The following is a 23,055-nucleotide window of genomic DNA, read 5'->3' as shown; positions in this document are numbered from 1 at the left end:
ACCAGTTTAAAAGGCATGTATAGGCAAAAACAATGTTTTAAGCTGAAACCTAAACATTGTTTTAGGCAATGTTTAGGTTTCAGGCTGTTTTTGACCAAACTTTGTACAAAGATGATTCTTAACTATGTTATAAAAAGATATAACAGAATGATTTGATATATTATTTTACTTCATGCAATATGTGTGAAATGTCCATAGATTGGTATTCCCATTCTATACAATGTATCTAAACATTGCATCTAATTTGCATATTAATGTGTTCTTGGGAATAAAACATAATGAAAAAAGGAAGTGTTATAATGGGAGTAATAACTTTTCATTAAAATATGTAATATTTCATAGGAATATTGATCTAGAATTTCTTTCTCTGTTCTTTCCCCAAATGTCTGATTAATATGATGTTTGTCCTGGTGTCCTCTACAGATGACGTGTATGAAAATTGTGCCCTGTTTCGTAACAAAAAGTCATATTCCGATTTGAAACTGCATAGCATTTTTCTGAGATGTTTGTGTACGACAAATAATTTGAAAATTAGTCCAATTTAAATGATAATTACAAAACATTATCATATTTCCCTAAGAGTGCTAAATTTGATCATACTGTCAGTATCAGTCATTTTAAAAGACAAAGGAAAGGGAGTGTTTATGATCAAACCTCCAAAACATTTGATACCTCTTAAAAGCCCTGAATGTGCTCTGTACAGGACATCCAGACTGGATGAAAAAAACACTACTGACGAGTGCAAACAACAGAAAGACATTATTTTTTGATTGGACTTGATCTGGGCGAGGAAAGAGAAATCAGTCTTGGTATTTATTTTGTGTGAATATACACTGAACAAACTGAGCCTCATATTTGCATAAATAATCAGACTTTTAAGGAATTATGAATTAGGCTATTACTATTTGTGTTTTTAATGACACATTAAGAGATGAAAGAAGAAAATATTTGAATTAAAGGGTGAAAGAATAAAAGATGCAGTGGGATGTAATAGTTCTACAAACTATAGTATAGAACTATAATGTGTTTTGTTGCGAATACTCCAGAAGAGGCTACATTTTATAGGTTTATATAGAGCTAGATATGGAATCATACTTAAGCTGTTTTCAAAATTATTGTACTACTAAAACTGCAAAATGAGAGGGCCTCACTCACATGCTACTACAAACTACACTGAAACACAGCTGAAATCCACTGCATTCAACAGACTGGAGACAGCTTGGATAAAAATAACGTTCAATATGAATTTGTATATATGTTTTATAGGTCTTTTGTAATAACGTGTTTTACTACGTTTTCTAGTGTAATAATCTATGTAAATAGAAATTGTTTACATGTGACGTCACTTCCTGCTTGGCGCTGCTAGGAGGAAGAGCTCGAAGAAAGCAACAGAAGGTGAGAAGAAGACATGGCTGAGCTGTCACTGTACCTCACAAATGTAAACGTGTCTCTGGGACAAGGTATGGACACAGAGAAGGTAAAGTCATTTTTTAAATATATTAAGTGAGTTGCCATGGAATTACATACTTTGTTTTGATATAGACAAAGGTCGAGTTATATCATTTTACTTCCTTGTTCGTTACATCTTAGTCTAGCGATGAAACTAGCTTGATAAACATAATGTAGGGCCATTTATCTAATTAAATATTACAATAGAGAAATGTGATATTAAGATTTAGTAATGTAGTTTAATGTAGGTTTATTTATCTCTCTGAAACAGTGTGTAATGTTCTTGATAAATTAAATTTAAATGTAACGTTGTACATTTCTCTGCTGGTTTAGAGTTCTACAGTGGAGAAGGAGTATGAAAATGTTGAACTTGGAGATCTGGGTAAAAAGAAGCCGAAGATTCCTCGCAGAACAATCTACTTTGCATCTGGTGAAACCATGGAAGAGTACAGTACCGATGAAGAGGAGGAAGAAGAACCAGAGAAAGCGAAGACTTTAAGTAAAGGGGATCCAGTGAGTATGTTAAAGTCATTTCAGTTGCTTCTTTTCTGAACATCTTCAGCTTTTGATCACTCTGCATCTCTGATTATAGTCAAAGTTGACCTGGGGTCCATACGTCTGGTTCCAAATGTGGAGAGTGGCTACCTCTACCATCTCAGGTAATAAAACTCTTTCCAGCCTGTGACATTTAGTCATACAAAAACAGTCCAAACGTAACATTCCGACCCAAATATTTCAGTTTGTGACTATCTTGGAGAGAAAATGGCATCGCTGCTGGGAATCACGACACCAAAATATCAGTATGCCATTGATGAGTACTACAGGATGAAGAAAGAGGTATGTGCACTGCTATTATAATTCTGCACCCTTCGCTTATTGGCCGATATTCTTACAAGTATGTAATTGTACATGCTTTGAGCGAAGCTTTAACATCGTGACGCCCTAATAATGTGTAATCCACAGGAGGAGGAAGAAGAGGAGGAGAACCGTCTCTCTGAGGAGGCAGAACGGCGTTTTGAGGAGCAGCACAATCAGGAAGGCCAGCAGCCAAAGACCGAGCAACCAGAAGGAACTGCTTCTTTTGTGAACGTGACCTTTGAACTGGAGCAGGAATCACATGCTATACCTGATGCAAATAAAGTGCCTGCGCCCATTCCCTCCTAAAATACTGTTCAGCTGATTGAGCCGATTTGATGGTTTTTACCATATTAAACTTAGGCATGAGGTGTGTTAGGTTCCTTTTTTAGAGGGGAAAGTTTATCTTACGTGAAGTTGAACATGAAGGTAACATGTATGTAACATATAATAATCATTTTACACAGCCATACATAAAACTATGGAAGCTTATTTCTGACACGGAATAAAAATATTTTAAAAGGTAATTGCAGGATTACCTTTTTCAGGATTCTGAGTTTATGTCTCACAATTTCACCTTTTTTAGAATTCTAGGTTTACATCTTGCAATGCTGTTTTTGATACAGTTTTTAGACACTTAATCTGAATTTTAAGAAGAAGAAAAAAAGTCACAATTGAAAGATATGAACTCGTGCTTTTGAAAAAAAAAAAAAGTCCTGAACTGTGAGATATAAACGCACAAGTGCAAGAAATAAAAATAAGATTTGTTAGATTAAAAAGTCACAATAAGCTTTTATTTATTTTTATTCTGTGGTGGAAAAAATTTTCCATATAAAACCTCTCTTAGTCACTACAATGATTCATTTTACATTTTAATAATTATAAACATCTAAAAAGCCTAAGTGAAACACTATAACAACTGCATGGACTACCAATCTCTTACAATGCTGTAGAATGTGAGTACTTACAATATTAGACATTTCTATGTTACTGATAATGCTAGGAGTTGTCTAGTAAATTGTCAGATGGGAAAATTCCCTCTTTCATAAATCAGAGCTGAAACATTTAAAAAAGTTATTTTTCTAACCAAATATACTTTTTATGCGAACATTTTATTTTTAATGTGTATGTAAATGTGAATTTGAGTTCAATTTGTCTACCCCTCTGACACAAAAAAGCATTTCATTTTGAAGAGCGTATAATTTATTTGTGTACAATAATTTTGTATAATGTAGGTGAAAACACACATACCGTTCTATAACGTAGGTGAAAAAATACAGCTTGTTTTGTACATAGTATTACTTAATAAACAATTCAACATAGAACTGAGCTATTCTGTGTTTTCCTCTTGCTAAAGGTTTGTTCCTCGTTCAGAGTAGCACAATTGGTCCAATAGCGCAACTTGATCTGGCAACAGAACGTGATGTCATGTGTCATCTAAATCAGCTGTGTTGCTGTCAGTGTCATTAGCCACCAGCACCTCTCTGTTCTCGTAAGTCCAGAAGCCATTGAGGTCGATGAGGATACTAGTGACAGTATCACCCTGACCGCTGTTCACCAGGTCCTGTAGTGTGATCTTATAAGGATCTTTAGGCTTCACCATGTCAAAGATTTCATCCTGTATACACAAACATTTGATCTCCATTTAATGACCCAAAACGCCCTCTTCCCAACTTGTTGATAGATTGCTTTATTATTATATAAAGGCCATTTACCTTAACATCCTGGAAGGAAACTGGCTCCTGCCCATGGATTTTCATCTGTTCCTGAATCGCCTGATATCCCAGATGAATAGGTTAGTTTTTGCTTAGTATAAATGTATAAAATGCATATTTATATGAAAGCCAACAGATATTTTTGCTTGATTTCAAAAACGTTTCCTCACCCTGAAGAAGTAGTTGAGGGCAAATACATTGAGATAGCCTTTGTTTTCCATGTCCAGCAGTTTGAATATATACTGGAGGGCCGCAGGCTCTTTCCTGTTCTCTAGAGCCAGCACAAAGTCTAGATATGTCTTATAGTCCTAAATGGTGGTGTTAAAAAAAAAAAAGCATGTTTATGTTTTTATGTTTTTAGATACTGAAAATTTTGATGGTTATCATGTAGGAAATTCCATAAATAAGAATATTATATTCTTGTTTTCAGTGGCAAATGTCTGCTTGGCTGTAGGCTTTTTCCAGAGTAACATAATAACATTCACAATTTTTTTTTTTCATGTTCAAAGCCAAAAGTACACTACAGTTAAAAAGTTTGGGGTCAGTACGATTTTTTAATTAAAGAAATGAATCACGGTTTCTGCAAAATTACTGAGCAGCAAAAAAAAAAAATTAACATTAATAATAAAAAGAAATGTTTCTTGATAACCAAATCAAGGCTGCTGAAAATTCAGCGCTGTCATCACAGGAATTTATTACATTTTAAAATATATTAAAGTAGAAAACAGTTGCATTAAATTTTAATAATATTTAACAATTTTTACTGCATTTTTTTTATCAAATAAATACAGCCTTGGTGAGCATGAGACACTTTTTCAAAATCTTACCAACCCCAAACATTTGAACAGTCGTGTACATGTATATCTGGAAACAGGATTTAAACTCAGTGCTCCCTGCCAACAAAGCTATAATTTTGACAGCTGACAACATTTGTTATAAGGGATTTTCTCCTATCTAACTCTTAGTGTAATGTAAATCATTAATTAAGTCAGAGTGTTATACCATTTCGCCATCGTAGGTTAAGCATTCCTGGTAGACGCGGTCTAGGAAAACACTAGTTAATGTTCCTGTGCCATAGCGAGACAGCTCTTCCTTACTGAGCATCCCGTTATGGTCCTTATCCAGGTTGAGGTACTGACCTGTAAAAAGGACATATGATGATTAGCCAATGAGATTTAACTTACATAACATTGATTAAGTGTATTTTGCAGGCATAAATTCACCATAAACTCGAAGAGCAGAAGGTGCAGAGAACCAGTTGGACTCCTGACTCTCCTTGGACAGCTCCTCGTCTCGAAGCTATAAGTGAATAAATCTGATTAGCATAATGTTACAGATTCTGTTCTTCTGAGGCTCTATTGTGACAAAATAGAATATTTTCCACAAAAATATAAAGCAGCACAACTGTTTTCAACATTAATAAAATTAAGAAATATTTCTTGAGCAGGATCATGTGATACTGAAGAGGTAATGATGCTGAAAATTCAGCTTTGCATCACAGAAATAAATTACATTTTAAAATAGAATTGTAATATTTCACAATATCATTGTTTTACTGTGTTTCTGATCAAACAAATGCAGCCTTGGCGAGTATAATTCTTTCAAAAACATTCAAACTTTTTAAAAGTAGTGCATATAGATGTTTTATATTGGTAATATAGGTTCACTTGAGCGAGAATCCATACACTACCTCAAGTAGATCATCCAAGAAACTGCAAGCTAGGATGTCCTGAATTTTTATCTTGCCTGCAGAGCATGTACAAAACATTAGAATGCTTCTTTTCATTCCAGTTTTTCCACAGGGTAAAATCTAAATAATGTTTACAGGTGCTCTGACTTAAATTAAAAGACAAATTGTAAAAAATGGCATGACCACAGGAGAATTACCAGTATGTAGAGGATCAAGGAAGAAGAAGAACTTGCGAACGGCAGTGCAAACATAAAATGAGTAGAAGGATTTCTCCAAGCCATCTAGTTGGGGGAGTGTGGGAATTAACTCTAGAATGTAGTTCTCCAAATCCTGCAGAAAGAAAGTCTTTGTTAAACAATGCAGCTTTACTCCTATGCAGATACTGTGAATACTGTGATTTTTACCGTTTTCAGGGGGTAAAATGAGATCACTTACAGACTCACGGAGATAACCCTGACCTGCTACATCATAAAGACTCAAACCTATCCTGGTTTGGTGCAGCCACACTGCCAGAGAAGAAACACAGAGTCATTAAAAAGAACTAAAGGACACATAATTAACTGACGTCATTAGATGAGCACAGAATTTATAACTACCTTTTCTCATGACATAGTTGAAGAACTGCATTATTGATATCCTCCCGTATGGATCATTATGAAGCAGTTTGGCGTAGATTCTGGCAGTGAAGAAAAGCCTGATGGGGTGTAACAAACGTGAAACAAATATCTCTGTTTTATGAATTACCTTGACTTAGAATGCAGTTATCAGCCTGTCATATTCATGGTTTTGAGTGAAGCTAATTGCTCACTATACACTTTTCTATGATGCACTTACTTGCATTTGGCGCCTGCTTTTTCTCCAACCTTTAGGAAACTCTCATAACTGATCATAGCCTCGTCACCAGTTGTGGGCGGCACTTGATGCTTATCGAGAAGAAACCAAAGGTTCTGTAGAAAAAAAAAAAAAAAAAAAAAAAAAACATTTAGAAGAGGATATACAAACACAAACATATTTAATAACTAAACTAAAGCAGATAATGAATGTTAAGATTGGAACACAGGCCCAAAAAAATGCTCTCTTACCTGCAACTCTTCGTTGTCCAGTAGTTCCCGGCTCTTCCTCTGGAGAAACACTGCCCTCGATTCTTCTCTGAGTTTCTGCAGCAAGACTTCATCTTCTGCAGGAAGCTGATATGAAATATTGGGAAGGTAAGATTAAGAAGGCAATACATTCAGAAGTTTCAATTTTCATGCTTGTCTTGCACTAGCTGGACTTCACCATTACATAATCACGCTGGAAAGTCGGAAAGCGGAAGTACCAACCCAGTGTTTACAAAGCGAACGTGCAAAGAAAGTCAAACGCCCTTTACAAAAAAAGGTAAAACAATGATGGTGGACGATTTTGAAGTTGGAGGACAGAATGACATGGAGTTTTTAGCCCTACCTTTTTGAACCGTAGTACACAGACTAAGAGCTAACGAAAGAGCGTATGACCTTTCCAATGTCATTTCGTAATGCATGAAGTCAAGTTTTTAGAAAATGATAGATTGTTTCACTAGATAAGACCCTTATTCCTCGGCTTTGAAGCCCTTTGAAACTGCAATTTGGATGTTCAACCCGTTGATCCCCATTGAAGTCCATTATATGGAGAAAAATCCTGGAATTTTTTCCTTAAAAACTTTATTTCTGTTCGACTGAAGAAAGAAAGACATGAACATCTTGGATGTCATGTGATCAAAAGTAACAGTAAAGACATTTATAATGGATTTTTTTATTTTTATGATGTTCACTAGTACATTTATCACAGAATCCTAAGAACCGTATCATGAATTCCACAAAAGTATTAAGCAGCACAACTGTTTTCACACTGATAATAAAGAAATGTTTCTCGAGCAGCAAATCAGCACATTAGAATGATTTCTTAAGGATCATGTGACCCTAAAGACTGAAATTTACTTTCATCACAGGAAAAAAATTACATTTTAAAATATACTCAAATAGAAAACGGTTCTTTTGAACTGTAATATTTCACAATATCACTATTTTTACTATATTTTTTATCAAATAAATGTGTATTCTCATTACCGATTAAAGCGTGATCAACTCACCCTGTAGTAGAAGCGTGGGATGTGTTTAAATGAGTCCTCTTCTCCTTTTTCACCTCTTTTCCATTCAGTGTAATATTTGGTGAACAATTCAGTTTCCTCTGCTTTCTTCTCCTCCTCTGTCCTGCCATCTGTTGCAAATTAAGATTTTATTACACACATTATGATTATTCACACATCATTTATGTTTTAATATATTATATAAAATACTATGAGTTTAAGTAACACTTAAATTTTTTTTGCTATGACTTTAAATATGGAATAAATATTAGCCACGTTTTCATTTATCACAATATTACAATTAAATAAATAAATATACTAAATTTATAAAGTCATTTTTAATTGTCTAAACCAAAAGATATCTGTGAAAGTCTGGTATACCCTTTAGAAGTACTTCCATCAATTACAGCACAATCATATTAATTTTTCAACATGTTTTGCATAACAGAAACAGGATATGGTTTCTATGGTTTCTATACAACAAACTGTATTTGTTGTAACGAAGTCCCCTGATATAAAATATTTAGTATGGTCTAAATTAATTTATATATAGTCAATATATATTTGTATTTAAACATTTCCACTAAATACAATGTTTTAGCACAGTTAGTGTTAATGGAGTAACGTAAAACCACGGTACATTTTCTTAAGCGACTTTACATCCTTCTAGCGTGATTAACGTTATACTAGTTGTATACATTTTGTGGAATTTAAAACATTGCTCTTTTATCAAGTAATGAATCTTTATTAGCAACTGATTAGCTAACATTCATCACCTTACCTGGTTTCGCAGAGGCGAGTCTTTTCCGCAGTAAATCTTTCCAATGTGCGGTTTTATCGTTTGCCATTATTAACTTTATTTGATCATAATATATTTTAAACTCACATGAACTAAATCAAGACTAATTATTAAACAATTCTATTATGTTTGAGTAGCCTAGGCGGTTGACGAACTGTTTACATCTATGACCTAATGGCGCCAGAGTGACGTCATTGACGTGCGACTGCACAGGAGAGTGAAGGGCTGCACGCGTGTACTGTTGACCAGATCCTGTAAGTTAGATGTCCTTGTTTAAATTACCGATGATTGTATTAACAGATTTGCGTTTAAAAGAAAATTATGAGATCTCTTGTGTCTAAGGAGATACGGGTCTAAGGAACTTAAGATTGTGTGCTTTAAATACAAAAGGACATTTCTTTAGAAGATAATTCGCTGAATATTATTTATATCTATTAATTGTAGATACAAATACTATTAAGTATAACTTCATAAAGTTAGTGTGTGTTACTGTATGTGTGTTGAACAGTAAAACCGACCTTAATTCACAAAGCAATGAGATTTTGAGACAGAATAAGTCGTTTATTATACGTTTTACCTTTAAAGTAAAGTGGACTGGTAGGAAATGGGATCTCTTGTTGTGTCAAAATCAAGGACTTGCATAAAGCATCTATGCACATCATGGGTGGTCAACCCCTTGTATCTCAGGCCTGCTTTGGCTTGTTTACCACAACAAAACATTATGCATGCTGTCAGGTTTATCATAAATCCACACACACAATATTACAGCACAAAAGGAGACGGACAAGCACACGGCCGAGGTGCCAAAGAAAAAGGGTTCACTCCCAGAACAAGGCCTGCGTTCCCAAATTCAGTATTTACCGCTGGAACGGCCAGGAGAACTGCTGAATATATGAAAAAGAGGGCTGGGGTGGATACAGAAGAGCTATCAAATAATGCACCTTCTTGGGGCAGAGGATCTGTGAAAGTTTCCCTTCCTGATCATCCGCTGACCACATCCGAATGGGCAAAATTCAAAGAGAGCTCCTCCAAACCTGATCGCTTTGAGATGCGAATGATGGAAGGACTGCTGGCGGCTAATGCAGACATCAACATCGCCAAATCTCTCTTGGCCTATGAGGTGCAGGACAAAGGCACCCTTTCTTACGAACTCCTTTTGAGGTACCTCACACTGTGTGTCATGGGTAGGCACCACTCGGAAGTGTTTGACACTTACGACATCATGAGAACTTGCTTTAAGACTCTTGACACTGGAGCCTCGTCCCTGTTTATTAAAGGTCTCAGTCAAACTGAACGCTGGAGGGAGGCGCTTGAGGTGTTGGAGGGGATGAAAAAGGCCCTCCTGCCGTCTCCTCGTAACTATAGTGATGCCATCGCTGGGGCGGCGCTTCATGGTGACGCTGAGACGAGTTGGATGCTGTACGATGAGCTCCTGGAACTGGGTCTCGTACCTAATCAGGACACCTGGCAGTGCCTGTTTCAGAGCGGCATCACTCAGCGTGGACAGGAGGACAAGCTCTTTTCTGTTCTGTCATATATGAGAGATAATCAGATCTACCCAGAGGAGCCGCTGATTCAAACTATCAAAGCTTGGTTTGAAAGGTAAATGTAAAACATAAGAACACAAACATATTAAAACATTACATTTTTTTTTATTTTATAAAATGTAAACACTGTTTTAATTTTTTCCATTTTGCGCAGTTTACCGGATCAGAAATGGAGTGGGACGTTCTCATACGTGGTCCCCAGGTACTCATTTCAGTTTTCTGTTTTAGTCAGATATAATGTCAATAAAGACTATTCTTAATTGATTATTGGTGTGGAAATATCTTGTGTTTTAGTGGAGAGTGCAAAAACTGCAGTGCGTCACTCGAATCCATTCAACTGACCGAGGAAGAGTATGCTGAGCTGAAGGACACAGTGATGAAGAAAGTGATAGAAGGAAGTGACGTCTTCAAGAAAACCACCCCAGAGGTCTGTCTGTGCATTATAGCCGATAGATAGATAGATAGATAGATAGACAGACAGATAGATAGATAGACAGATAGATAGATAGATAGACAGACAGACAGACAGACAGAGAGAAAGATAGATAGATAGATAGACAGACAGATAGATAGATAGATAGATAGATAGATAGATAGATAGATATACAGATAGACAGATAGATAGATAGAGATAAAAATTGTTTTTTACACCAGTGTTGTTGCAGTTAACTATAGTTAAATATAAATATTAGAATAAAAACATAAACTTAAAAATTAGAAATGGCCTTGGCAACTAACTGAAATAAATTATCTTAAATTCAAGTACTAAAACTAATATAAAAATACAAATAAATGTAAAATAAATTTAAGCTTATAATTCTTTTATATATATATAAAATAATAAAATGACAAAAAAACATGCAAATGTTCCAATCTCATAATTTATGGGTGGAAAAAAAACAATAAATTATTTTAATTGTAAAATATGTCTTGATTCATTAGATATGATTAACATATATTAGTAGAATTTATTAGCATATTAAAATATATAGCCAAAAATGCTTTTTTTTAAGGGGGGGTGCTTAATTCTCATGAAAATCATGTTACAAATAGTCTTAATGATATTAAAATGGGTTTAATCTTTATGCAAAATATTTTAATCTTTTTCATTTTCTGGTGTAGTGTGACCTGGGTGTGTTTTTATGAAATTCACCTTTATATCTACAGGATGTCTTGTTTGAAGTTTACTAAGGCCTTATTATGTAGTTCCGTTTGACTCCACTAGATGGCGACAGTGTCCTATACACCCTATATTCACATTTCTACATGACAGATTAAACATGTTACACATGTAACATATGTTATAGATGTTAAACATGTTACTTGATTTTTAATGCTTTTAGATTACTTTCTCCTTGAAAATGATAAAACAATAAGGACACATGAACTAAAAACTAAATCTACATTTTGTGTTGCACCAAATAGGATACAGCCACTTGAAAGGCAAGTTGGGTAGATGTCCAGAATTAGAAGATGTTCCATGCAGTTTTGATCTCCGTCTTAAATGGAGTCTGCCCCTGAATTAGATGATGTTGTTGTCTGGAGGGCTGCTTTTTTCAGGCTGTGGGGTCTATAGATGTCAAAAGCATGTGATCCTGTCTAGTTTCCACATTTAGATATAATGCAGGGGCTTTCCAACACATGTTCCTTCATGTGTCCCCGGTTTAGAAAGCTCATGAATCCAGTCCAACTGAAGACACAAGGTCACAAGGCAAGCAACTCCTCTGAAATTCCATTTCCCAGAGAGAACAGTCGTGTTTGTTTGCAAACACGGTTCTCACGCATAGGAAACGCATTCAGTTTCCAAGCACTGTCTCAGAAAGGGACATTTTCACACAGTACATCTCGGAAAAACAAAGTACTCAGTATAGCCATAAACGATCTCTAATTTGGTCGTGCACATGATTGATGCTGAAACATGTGTACTGCTTATGTGCCTTTAGCGGTTGTAAAATGCAACACAATGGGCTTTCACATTTCAGCCCTCAAAAGCCTCTCACATTAGTGACCCTGGAAAGTCCCTGCCTGTCTGTCTGCAGCGATGCATGGGCTCCAGCCCCCCGCCATCGCTGCAGCAGTGCTTTATGAAGTGAAACCAGAGCAAGACAGTTAAAACACCCCCAGTCAAAACTCTGCAGAAGCATTTAACAACCCCTAGACAATCATTTTGCCTTTGAAGGAAAAAATGTGGTGTTTTGGGTGGTTAACGTGACATTTCAAGCAATGCCAACTGTGTCCTGCTGCGTGACATGCAAACAACTTTAAAATGTTTTAAATAACAGCTTTAAAATCTTGTATAGTTATTATACATGACTTCATAGGAACTGTGAGATTACATGGAATGTTTGTACTTTTAAACATGAAAAAAAAAATCATTAATCCACAATATATATGTAATTTTTAAGTATTATTAAAAAAAGAAAAAGAAAACATTATTAAATTTTAAAATAACTTTTTTATATTTTAAGAACAGCATTTATTTGAAATAGAATGTCATTTTAGTGCATATTTGCTGAATAAAAGTAATAATAAAAAAAATGACTGATCACAAACTTTTGAACGGTTGTGTATATAGAGTAAAAATGATGTATAATTTTTAAAAGTACAAATATTTCATGTCTGTCTGTTTATATATATATATATATATATATATATATATATATATAATCCTAAAACCTATCATTTTAAAACCTTTTTAATACTTTCATTTGTCAGTGGAGTTTAAATGTGGCCAAGTTGTACAGTTAATAGCCTACACTATTATTGTTATTAACACATTGAGAGATCCAAGTGAAATATGCAGATTGGCATATCAACAATTTAGCAAAAAAGCCCCTTTTTTTAGTCTCCTTACATTCAGCGGCCTGCAGTTTTTCTTTAGATCAAGCTCAAACTTGGGGGAGCCTGTTTTTCCCATCTCAAAAACAGCGAGCTTGTAATAAGGAAAAGTACAAGACTTGCAGTCTGCCGCGGGGCACGTTGTGGTTTACACGTACTCTAATTCATCTAATTTCTTTGTTCTCTGTCAATTTTTGAGTGGCTGTCTTTCATTCTATTGGTATTTCATGCATGCTTTGAACACAACTGAGCAGGTACAAAATGAGGATTTACAAAATGCTGTTATTTGTTTTAAATGATTCAAGAAAAACCTTGCAATTGTACGTTGAGTTAATAATCACTCAAGGCTGAAGGAGCGTGTTTTGATTGTCATTGGCCATTGTGTATATTTCAAAAAGAAACAACTAGATTGTGATTACTATCAAATCTGGATTAAACTTGTTTTGAATGTGCATATTCCCGACACACCCATTTTGTAGGTACACAGAGTTCTGCACGGCCAGCTGGTACCGCACACACGTGACCTCTCAACACCATTGGGGAATCCCCGGTTTTTCCTGTTCCCACTCAGCATAACCTCTCCATGGCCACGAGAGGATGCGGAGTGAAACAAAAACAATAAAAATGCACAGTTCTAGATCTTTGTCCTCCTCTTTTTGCATACATTATCACATAGATAAAACCAAGTGAAACTGGGATTGTTAGGATTAATTTTGTCCCATGCTGAGAGTGCTAACTCTATCCAAAGCTGCAAGATTTTTTAAGAGTTGAACAACTGATCACCAACTGCTAACCCCCACCAAAACCAAAAAGGAATTCCCCAAATATCCAGCTCCCCTTCCCCCTCTCGCTGTCCGTGGCACTCACCCCTCCCCCAGTCATGCATCCTCTCACCCACAGACATGCTACTTAACACACACTTAACAGGATTTTTAGCTTGCAAAATAGCTGCACGTATTCTTGATGGCTTGTTTTCACATGTGGGTCACAATTGTTTTTGCATATTAGTGGAAATTGGAATTTTGGAAGGAAAAATTCTCACGCTTCAGGCAGAACTGAAAGCACCGGTTTCCAGCCACCTGATAGTCCAGGAATACATGCGGTTATGACAAGCTCAGCTTTGTGTGTATTAAACAGAGGACTGTGTATTAGCTGTTGGACTTTACTTCACCACATTGTTGTTGTTTCCTCAACTTTGAGGAAGAGCTTGCAGAGTTTGCAGTTCAAAACATTGATTAAACTAAACTTCATTGTTTAAATATCTTTAATTTATTGGAGAATTTTAATTTTGGAAAAACTTTGCTTGATTGCATTTCAATGCAATGCAATGCAAAAAAAAAATAATTCTTTACTCCAGTATATTTTAGAAGAAATGTACTGTTGCTCATTATTTAGAAGAAAATGAAAATAACAAGTGATGTCTGATTTGAGAGGAATCATTCTTTTGAATCGATTTGCCTGTTATTTTTCTTCAAAGTTTTAAATACTATTCCAGTCTTTTTACTCCAGTTTGATGTTTAATTCAATGTTACTTGCCATTTCTTTGTAATAATTTGTGAAATCTACAGCAATTTTTGAATAAACAACATTTAAAAATGTAAAAATCATACTGTTATAGTATCTAAATATTTTTAATAATTTTTTAAGTTTTAGCAATATAATTATTTAATTTTTTCTTTTTTATTTGTTAATATTATTTTTTATTATTTATTTACATTAATTTTCTTATTTCAGTTTTAGTAATTTTAGTACTTATTTTATTTCAGTAAGTTGACATGGCGACATTTCTAATTTTCATTAATATTTTTTTACTTTTATGCTTTTATATATATATATATATATATATATATATATATATATATATATATATATATCATTACATATCATTATATATCATTTTTATTAATTTTAGTTTAAGAGGATGAAATCTTGAGTTAAGATCTCACTTAAATAACTTCAGCTGATAATGAGGTTAATATTTGAATGAATATGTTCAATATTAATATGCAATATTATTAGCGTTATTGGATATAATATACATACACACATATATATATATACATCCACAAAAGTTTTTTATTTTCTAATATATATTTTTTTCTAAATCTTTTGGCTTTTCTTGATGTCTGGCTAGTACTTTTACTTATGTAATATTTCATCAGGGTATACGTATATTAACTTAGTATTTGTGTACTTTGTTCACCTCTGATGAGCTCTAGGCATGAGTGTGCATGACTTTGCGAACACACTTTGCTGTGAAGCTAATAAATCAAAAGCCGTTTTCAGCTCTGAGGCCCAAGGACAGACAGGTGAGGGAGTGACTTGGCCCCAGTCCAGCTGGAAATCCCCTTGTTTTGTTTACATGTTGTACCAAGGACAATTTTGGAGGCATTTCAGCCTCTTGTTAAACGACAACAAAGAAGAAGGAAGTTCTAGCTTTTTTTTTTTGGCCCTGCTATTCAAGGGGCTCTTGTGTGATTCAGCTAAACACAACCTGATCACGCTTTTGAAGGTGAGCCAGGTGTGGCCAAGTTTTGTTTGAAGCTCTATCATATGACTGTAACAAATGCTTAGATCTCCCTTAAGACAGGGCCAGAGCTTGTCAGACTATCTGTGAACACAATGCTTTATCTCATGGTTGCATGCTTTGCTCTTATACTTCCTGTACATTCATGACTGCACATAACTCAGCTCTTCACTTAATCTGATATGTAGAGTTTCATGAGTTTCAGGCAGGAACACTTACAATGATATATCTGTTTGCTATAAATGTCACCCGCCCTGCCTCGTGATTTTCCAGAAACAATCTTGAGTTTAAAGGTGAAATGTGTATTTTCTGTGCCACTAGCATCACCGAAGGGAAATGCAAAAATAATGATTGTTTCTCAAACAGACGATTCCTCAGCTGTTATGTTAGAAAGCTAAAATCTGGATGTAATCCTCCTCCGCTTGGTTTGATACTGTTATTTTAATATTCCTTTATATACTGTCATAGCATTTATTAATATTTTAATTAACTTTTATTTTTATATTTTTAGTAATTTTTATGTGCTTTTAAATTTTTTATTAGTTTTTTTTATTATTATTGATATTTATTTTATTTTAGTATTTAATAAATGGTTAACTTAGTTGTAATTTTAGTACTTCAGCTTAAATTTACTTGTTTAAAATGTTATTAAATTTGCTTAAAATGTATTTATTTTAGTTAGTTGTCCAGCCAACATTTCTAATTTCCATTTTAGTGTAAGTTTGTCATCTAATATTTACATTTTATATGATTGTAGTTAACAATAACAACACTGGTTTGATATTACGTCTGTCCATTCTGAGAACTAACGGTAATGTTTTCAATTCGGCATGAAGGTTTTCTGTTGTCCTCTTTCTCTTGTGCAACACTGGTTGCTTTTCTCTTGTGCAATGTGCTGCACAACACCAAAGTGAGGAACTGTATATAGAAGCCCCCATACATCCAGGCAACCATATGTTCCTCTTGTTGAAGAAATTGAAACTGTGACTAGTTTTAGCCTCAGAACAAACAACATGGAAATATTGCAGTGTTTGTCTATGCATTTAAATCACAAAACTGTGAGCTGTATATAGTCATGTTTGAGATTAACCAATTGTTTGTGTTCTGTACAGGAGCTTAAAAGCTTTAAGAGTTTTGTGAAGCAGAGACCGCCCTTTGATGTTGTCATTGACGGTCTTAATGTGGCTAACACAACACCAAAGGCCTCCCACTCTGAGACGGTGAGTGATGGTAACTTCAATGCTTGGACGTTCCAAGACAGGGCTGGTTTGTCTGTGACCTTTTAAATCACTGATCTGGCTAGATGGTCAACCTACTCTGATTGAAAGCTCTAAAGGTCGAAAAAAATAGCCAAAAAATGTGTTTGTTTACCTTCATGATTGAGTATTCAAACAGTTGGCATTCTAAAGTTAAAACAAATGCATAAAAACAGAAGTGAGTGGCAGAGGTTGCCCCAGGGGGTGATGCTAAGCATGGCTGCTTTTAATACACCAGAACAAGTTTAGGGAACAGCCCCAATTTCTCATAGTTTCCAACCTCAAAGACACCCCAAACCCATGAAACCCACAGTTACTCAAACGAAATATTAGGGAAAGTTCAATGTCCATGTAATGTTACATAGAACATGTTACACATCGGCCCACCTACGAGGTGGTGTCAGTCCCAGACAGAAGTGGCTTTACATTTGGTTATGCTCCATTAAATTACATAAGGGATTTTTTTTTGCCAACAAATAGACTAATATTTTTAGATAAGTATCCACACCCACCCATCTCATCTTCAACCACCCATTAACCGAAAACCAATGACTTTTCAATTACTTCCAATGACCCAGGAGGACCATTTGAACCACATTAAAGGGACAACTCCCAAAAATGTAAATTATGTCATCATTTAATCACCCTCCACTTGTTCCAAATCTATATGAGTTTCTTTCATCTGTTGAACAAAAAAGAAGATATTTTAAAAAAATGTTATTGACCAACAAATTGGTGGTAGCCATTGACTTCCATAGTATTTTTATCCATACTATGGAAGTCAATGGCTACCATCAACTGTTTGGTTACCAAGCTTCTTCAAAATATCTTCTTTTGAAACTCACACAGGTTTGGAACAACTTGAGAGTAAGTAAAATAAGAATTTTCATTTTGGGTGAACTATCCCTTTAAGGCAAGATACTGATTTTCACAAGGTTTTCATTTCATTATGTTGGTCAGAAAATACAGTCACCAGCTAGAAAAAAAAATCAATTTTCATCATGTTTTTAGAAATAAAATACATATTATAAATCAGGAGGAACAAATTCCTTTGTAATATCCTTCAGAATATACTGTAGATATGAATAAAACTAGTACGTTTGGTGTAAATAAGCGCTACTGAAGTGGAGATTTCTGGCTTGGTGCATTAAAAGGAACTCATTTGGAGAAAACGGCCTTTAAACACAGTGTATTATACAGCAATTGAAATCTATAGGCATAAATAGATAAAGTGCAATAAAAGTAACTCTTAAATGTGTATTTAACATGTTTTCTTTCCACTAGACTGAAAGTTATGGAAGCAAAATAGACTAAAATCAAAAAATAGACCAGTGCATAAAAAAAGCAATGTTTTTTCCCTGCAGTGTCTTCAACAGATATGAGAACACCTAATACCCCACTTGACATTAAACTACAAATTATGATGTAACAAACTCCCTTGACCTTCGATCAGATTCTTTTTCTTTCTGCCCACTCAACCATACGGTCCATCTGCATGTCACACATTATTAACACAGATGCAACCCATAGCAATTGAACACGGAGGCAGGGGATTTACACTCATTTTGCTATGACTAACCATGTATTTTAAGTCAGACATGTGCATTTTGTGGTCAAGTTTATTTTTGGTGGCAACATTTACCCCACTTCCTAGCTAACTGGCGCATTCATTGACATGCTAGTATTAACCGGATTTGTCTGCACACAGTCTGAGCAGGGTGTGAAAATGGAGGCCTAAGTGAACATGTGGCCAAAGTAGTCCTATATGGTTTGTTAACAGGCTAAGTAACCAGACTGTATGCAAGAAAGCGATGGTAAAGTTACAAAACTAACATGCTGGAAGGAAGTGCATCTCTTTAGAAATTCTTAAGCAAAGAAAACTGGAGGCAGAGGTTAAGTTTGGATTGTGAGACATGGCACTATAGTGTGTACGGTGCTTTCCAGAGTAAAGCAGGCCATCTGTGGCTCACCGTTCACTTCCTTATCATGAATTAGCAGAAAATGAACACACCTGCAATTCCACATTTAGCACTTCCTCATGTCTGAAATAGCAAAATGAGGGATACAAGATAAACTGGAATTCACTGGGACTGACTTTGCATATTCAAACTGTAGATGACATTACGGTAATCTAAATTTGAGTAAGAAATATAATTAGAAGGTTAATACAAAGCAGTTGGTTCATGCAATAAAGTATACAATAAAGTATACAACTCATGTGTATGTATATATATTTGGAAAAAATTGAAAAAGCACGTGTATGTATATATACTGTTATTTTAACGAAAATAGGCTATATACAGTTTAACTCTATTACATGTATTTTTACTATTTTTTTTAACTAATTTTTAATTATGTATTTAATTTAATACTTAATATTAAAAATACAATTACTTAAAATGTAATTATTATTATGCATACTGTTCTATAGCTTGTGTAGTAATTTACATATTGTGAATAAAAAATCTAATTAGTAACTCCTGGAAGTAAGAGTAAGACCTACATACTATATAAAAAAGAATTAGGCCTATCTCATGAATAGTTAATGCAAGTATATGGGGTGTTAAATCTGAACATCTGCATACAAAGAACTTTGGATATTTTTAGCACATGGTTGTAACCTTTACTGTTTGCACTTTGTATGGGGGGTATTGGAAAAACAACTTCCTGTGTAATCAGGAAACTCCCCCCTCATGGTGTGTGCGTGAGTGGGTGGTACAAAAGTAGGTTAAAACAATGTGAGCAAGAATAATTTCCCTCCAGATGACCTGCTAAAGTCCCAAATTTGTCTTTAATGCCAAGGGAAATTCCTCCAAAAAAAAGTAATGAGCTGCAGCTCACTTCATAGAGAAAGTGCTGAATGAACTGAGGTCTCTCATTCATGATTCAAAAATCCTGAATGACCTCATTCATATTTAATATCTAAATGGAAATGGTAAAAGGTCACTGAGAGTGTGAATTATCTCTGCAGTTGCTGGCAGTCGTATCGGAGCTGCACCAGCAGGGTCTGAACATCCTGGTCCTTGGCAGAAAGCACATGCTACATCCTTCCCGGAACTGGGACAGACAAAACATGAACAAGATCAAGCAGAAAGCCCACTGTTTCTTCACCGAGAACATGTTAGTATGACCCCCCTTTCCTCAATCATGTTCCAAAACCTATGAGCTGCCTACATAGGATCATAGGCACTAAGCTCCAAAACACTTTTGACATGAGTATTCTGACTTTTTTGGTTAAATTCTGTGCTTTCTGGAGGCAACAATCCCATAATGCATTGCGACAAACTCAGTAAACAACTCATCCAGGATTGGTCTGCATCAAATAGTTCAATCTGGAATATATTTCTTATTTTTATTTTGAATTAGAGTATCATAGCAACATCTATTAAAATGTACTTTGCATGTGTTACGCTTGTAAGAAAAACATTTTCATGTTTTTGATTTTAATGAAAGATGCTCACCATTTATTTGATCACAACTACAGAAGAAACAGTAATACTGTGAAAAATTATTACAAATTAAAAGAACTGTGTTGAATATTTGAATATATTTTAAAATGAAAATTACTTCTGTGATGCGAAGATTAATTTTAAGCATCATTACACCAGGTTTCAGCGTCACATGATCCTTCAGAAATCATTCTAATATTTTGTGGAAACCATGATCACCATTCATATGTTTGGGACACATGCATTTAATTGATCAAAAATGACAGTACAGACATTTATAATGTTACAACAGATTCTTCTATTTCAAATAAATGCAGTTCATTAAACTTTGTAGTCATCAGAGAATCCTGAAAATAATTATCAAGCTTTCCACAAAAATATGAATTGGCAAAAACGGTTTTTAACTTTGAAAATAAGAACCATTAATAATTGAACACCAATAATTGATAATATTCAGCATATTAGAATGATTTCTGAAGGATCATGTGACACTGAAGACTGGAGTGATGATGCTAAAATTTAGCTTTGAAATTGCAGTAATACATTACCACTAAAATATATTCAAACAGAAAACAGTTCTTTTACATTGTAATAATATTTCACAATATTAATGCTTTTACTGTAACTGTATTTTATACTGTAGCTTGGTAAGCATTAGAGACTTCTTTCAAAAACATTTTAAAAATCCTAACATTTGACACCTGTAGTGTGTGTGTGTGTGTGTGTGTGTGTGTAAAATGATGTACAGACATGCTGCCTATATACTGTAGTTATCATGATATCATAGAGGCCTCAATGTGTTATGTGACAGTTGCAAAATTCCAATGTGTTAGTGACGCATGTATCGATCACTTCCCTTAATAAACACATAATGATTCCATTCACCTAGCATGAAAGGTATTTTTGATAGAGTGCACTGTTTTTTTTGGGTGGCTGCTACAGATCTGAGGATGACCCGTTTCTGCTTTATGCTGCTTTGCACTCTGGCGTTCACTGCAACTTTCTTAGTCGTGATCTGATGAGAGATCACAAAGCCTGCTTGCCAGACAGTGCAACCAGACGCCTCTTCTTCAAGTGGCAACGTGGCCATCAGCTGGTGATCAGCCATTACGTCCCAGGAAAAAGAGTTCGATTTCAGGTATGTTTAGGATTGGAGAGATCTTATGTAAACGAGATTACTCTTAAGGACTAAAACCCTCATTATGATGACTGTTTTTTTCATTAAGATGACTTTGCTGTGTTTTTCAGAGGATCTCAGCTTATGACACTATCATTCAGACCTCTGGCAGCTCCTGGCACATTCCATATGATGAGAATAGAGGAGATAGAGCCACATATGAAGTTCCTCAGAAATGGCTCTGCCTAACTCAAGGACATTGAGGCTGGAGTTACTACTAGTGTGCTGGCTGAGAAATGGCAAATAAATAATGCTTTGCAAAATGTCCAATTGTGTCTCTTCTACCTCTTGTCTGTATATATATATATACATACACTCACACTCACCGGCAACTTTTAGGTACACCTATTCAATTGTTTGGTAACACAAATGGCTAATCAGCCGATCACATGGCAGCAACATAATGCATCTAGGCATCTAGATGTGGTGAAGACGACTTGCTGAAGTTCAAACCGAGCATCAGAATGGGGAAGAAAGGGGATTTAAGTGACTTTGAACGTGGAATGGTTGTTGGTGCCAGACGGCTGGTCTGAGTATTTCAAAAACTGCTGATCTTCTGGGATTTTCGTGCACAGCCATCTCTAGGATTTACAGAGAATGGTCCAAAAAAGAGAAAATATCCAGTGAGGGGCAGTTGTGTGGACGAAAATGCCTTGTTGATGTCAGAGGAGAATGGCAGACTTGTTAGAGATGATAGAAAGGCCACAGTAACTCAAATATCCACTCGTTACAACCAAGGTATGCAGAAAACTCTGAGCACACAACACATCGAACCCTGAAGCAGATGGGCTACAGCAGCAGAAGACCACACCTGGTGCCACTCCTGTCAGCTAAGAACAGGAAACGGAGGCTAAAATTGGACAATAGAAGATTGAAAAAACGTTGCCCGATCTGATGAGTCTCGATTTCTGCTGCGACATTCAGATGGTAGGGTCAGAATTTGGCGTAAAGAACATGAAAGTATGGGTCCATCCTGCCTTGTCTCAACGGTCCAGGCTGCTGCTGGTGGTGTAATAATGTGGGGGATATTTTCTTGGCACACTTTGGGCCCCTTTAGTACCAATTGAGCATTGTTTAAATGCCACAGCCTACCTGAGTATTGTTTCTGACCATGTCCATCCCTTTATGACTACAGTGTACCCATCTTCTGATGGCTACTTCCAGCAGGATAATGCACCATGTCACAAAGCTCAAATCATCTCAGACTGGTTTCTTGAACATGACAATGACTTCACTTTACTCAAATGGCCTCCACAGTCACCAGATCTCAATTCAATAGAGCAGCTTTGGGATGTGGTGGAACGGGAGATTCGCATCATAGATGTGCAGCCGACAAATCTGCAGCAACTGCGTGATGCCATCATGTCAATACGGACCAACATCTCTGAGGAATGTTTCCAACACCTTGTTGAATCCAACCCTTGGGTCCAACCCGGTACTAGCAAGGAGTACATAATAAAGTGGCCAGTGTGTGTGTGTGTGTGTGTGTGTGTGTGTGTGTGTGTGTGTGTGTGTGTGTATATATATATATATATATATATATATATATATACAGACTGCTTCTTATATAATCCTGTAAAAAAAAAAAAAATCCTCTGAAGCCCATATTTTTAAGGCACAAGGGCTATATCTATAAGGCTGTGAGTCTA

The 23,055-nt window shown here is 35.4% G+C and overlaps 3 protein-coding genes across 7 annotated transcripts; 2 read left to right on the top strand and 1 right to left on the bottom strand.

Annotated features, from left to right (window-relative positions):
- The first annotated feature begins 1,336 nt into the window (after window positions 1-1,336).
- LOC109074724 (protein FAM177A1-like) lies at window positions 1,337-3,629 on the top strand. Its single transcript, XM_019090736.2, has 5 exons — window positions 1,337-1,477; window positions 1,783-1,962; window positions 2,042-2,108; window positions 2,189-2,286; window positions 2,413-3,629. Exons 1-5 carry the CDS (start codon window positions 1,409-1,411, stop codon window positions 2,611-2,613), a joined length of 615 nt encoding a protein of 204 aa, XP_018946281.1. The 5' UTR covers window positions 1,337-1,408; the 3' UTR covers window positions 2,614-3,629.
- On the bottom strand, window positions 3,490-8,781 carry ppp2r3c (protein phosphatase 2, regulatory subunit B'', gamma). 2 transcript variants are annotated; one of them, XM_019090735.2, is made up of 13 exons: window positions 8,595-8,781; window positions 7,817-7,944; window positions 6,792-6,896; window positions 6,544-6,656; window positions 6,306-6,403; window positions 6,145-6,215; window positions 5,907-6,039; window positions 5,710-5,765; window positions 5,243-5,318; window positions 5,022-5,158; window positions 4,190-4,327; window positions 4,020-4,079; window positions 3,490-3,922 (listed from the first exon to the last, which is right to left on the bottom strand). In XM_019090735.2, the coding sequence occupies exons 1-13, from the start codon at window positions 8,659-8,661 to the stop codon at window positions 3,731-3,733; spliced, it is 1,374 nt and encodes a 457-aa protein (XP_018946280.1). In that variant the 5' UTR covers window positions 8,662-8,781; the 3' UTR covers window positions 3,490-3,730. The 2 variants fall into 2 exon arrangements, with proteins under 2 accessions (XP_018946280.1, XP_042629608.1); XM_042773674.1 differs by having other exon boundaries at window positions 5,907-6,215.
- Window positions 8,735-21,672, top strand: LOC109074706 (mitochondrial ribonuclease P catalytic subunit-like). 4 transcript variants are annotated; one of them, XM_042773671.1, is made up of 8 exons: window positions 8,735-8,866; window positions 9,381-10,214; window positions 10,314-10,361; window positions 10,454-10,586; window positions 16,637-16,744; window positions 19,752-19,900; window positions 21,172-21,367; window positions 21,478-21,672. In XM_042773671.1, exons 2-8 carry the CDS (start codon window positions 9,505-9,507, stop codon window positions 21,607-21,609), a joined length of 1,476 nt encoding a protein of 491 aa, XP_042629605.1. In that variant the 5' UTR covers window positions 8,735-8,866; window positions 9,381-9,504; the 3' UTR covers window positions 21,610-21,672. The 4 variants fall into 4 exon arrangements, with proteins under 4 accessions (XP_042629605.1, XP_042629607.1, XP_042629606.1 ...); XM_042773673.1 differs by having other exon boundaries at window positions 8,850-8,866; window positions 9,890-10,214; XM_042773670.1 differs by lacking the exon at window positions 8,735-8,866 and having other exon boundaries at window positions 8,875-10,214.
- The last annotated feature ends 1,383 nt before the right edge of the window (window positions 21,673-23,055 follow it).

This window comes from Cyprinus carpio, chromosome A17 (genome assembly GCF_018340385.1).
Source record: "Cyprinus carpio isolate SPL01 chromosome A17, ASM1834038v1, whole genome shotgun sequence".
NCBI classification, from domain to species: Eukaryota; Metazoa; Chordata; class Actinopteri; order Cypriniformes; family Cyprinidae; genus Cyprinus; species Cyprinus carpio.
The sequence above is the reverse complement of the archived record's forward strand: the minus strand, read 5'-3'. Positions and strand labels throughout refer to the sequence as shown.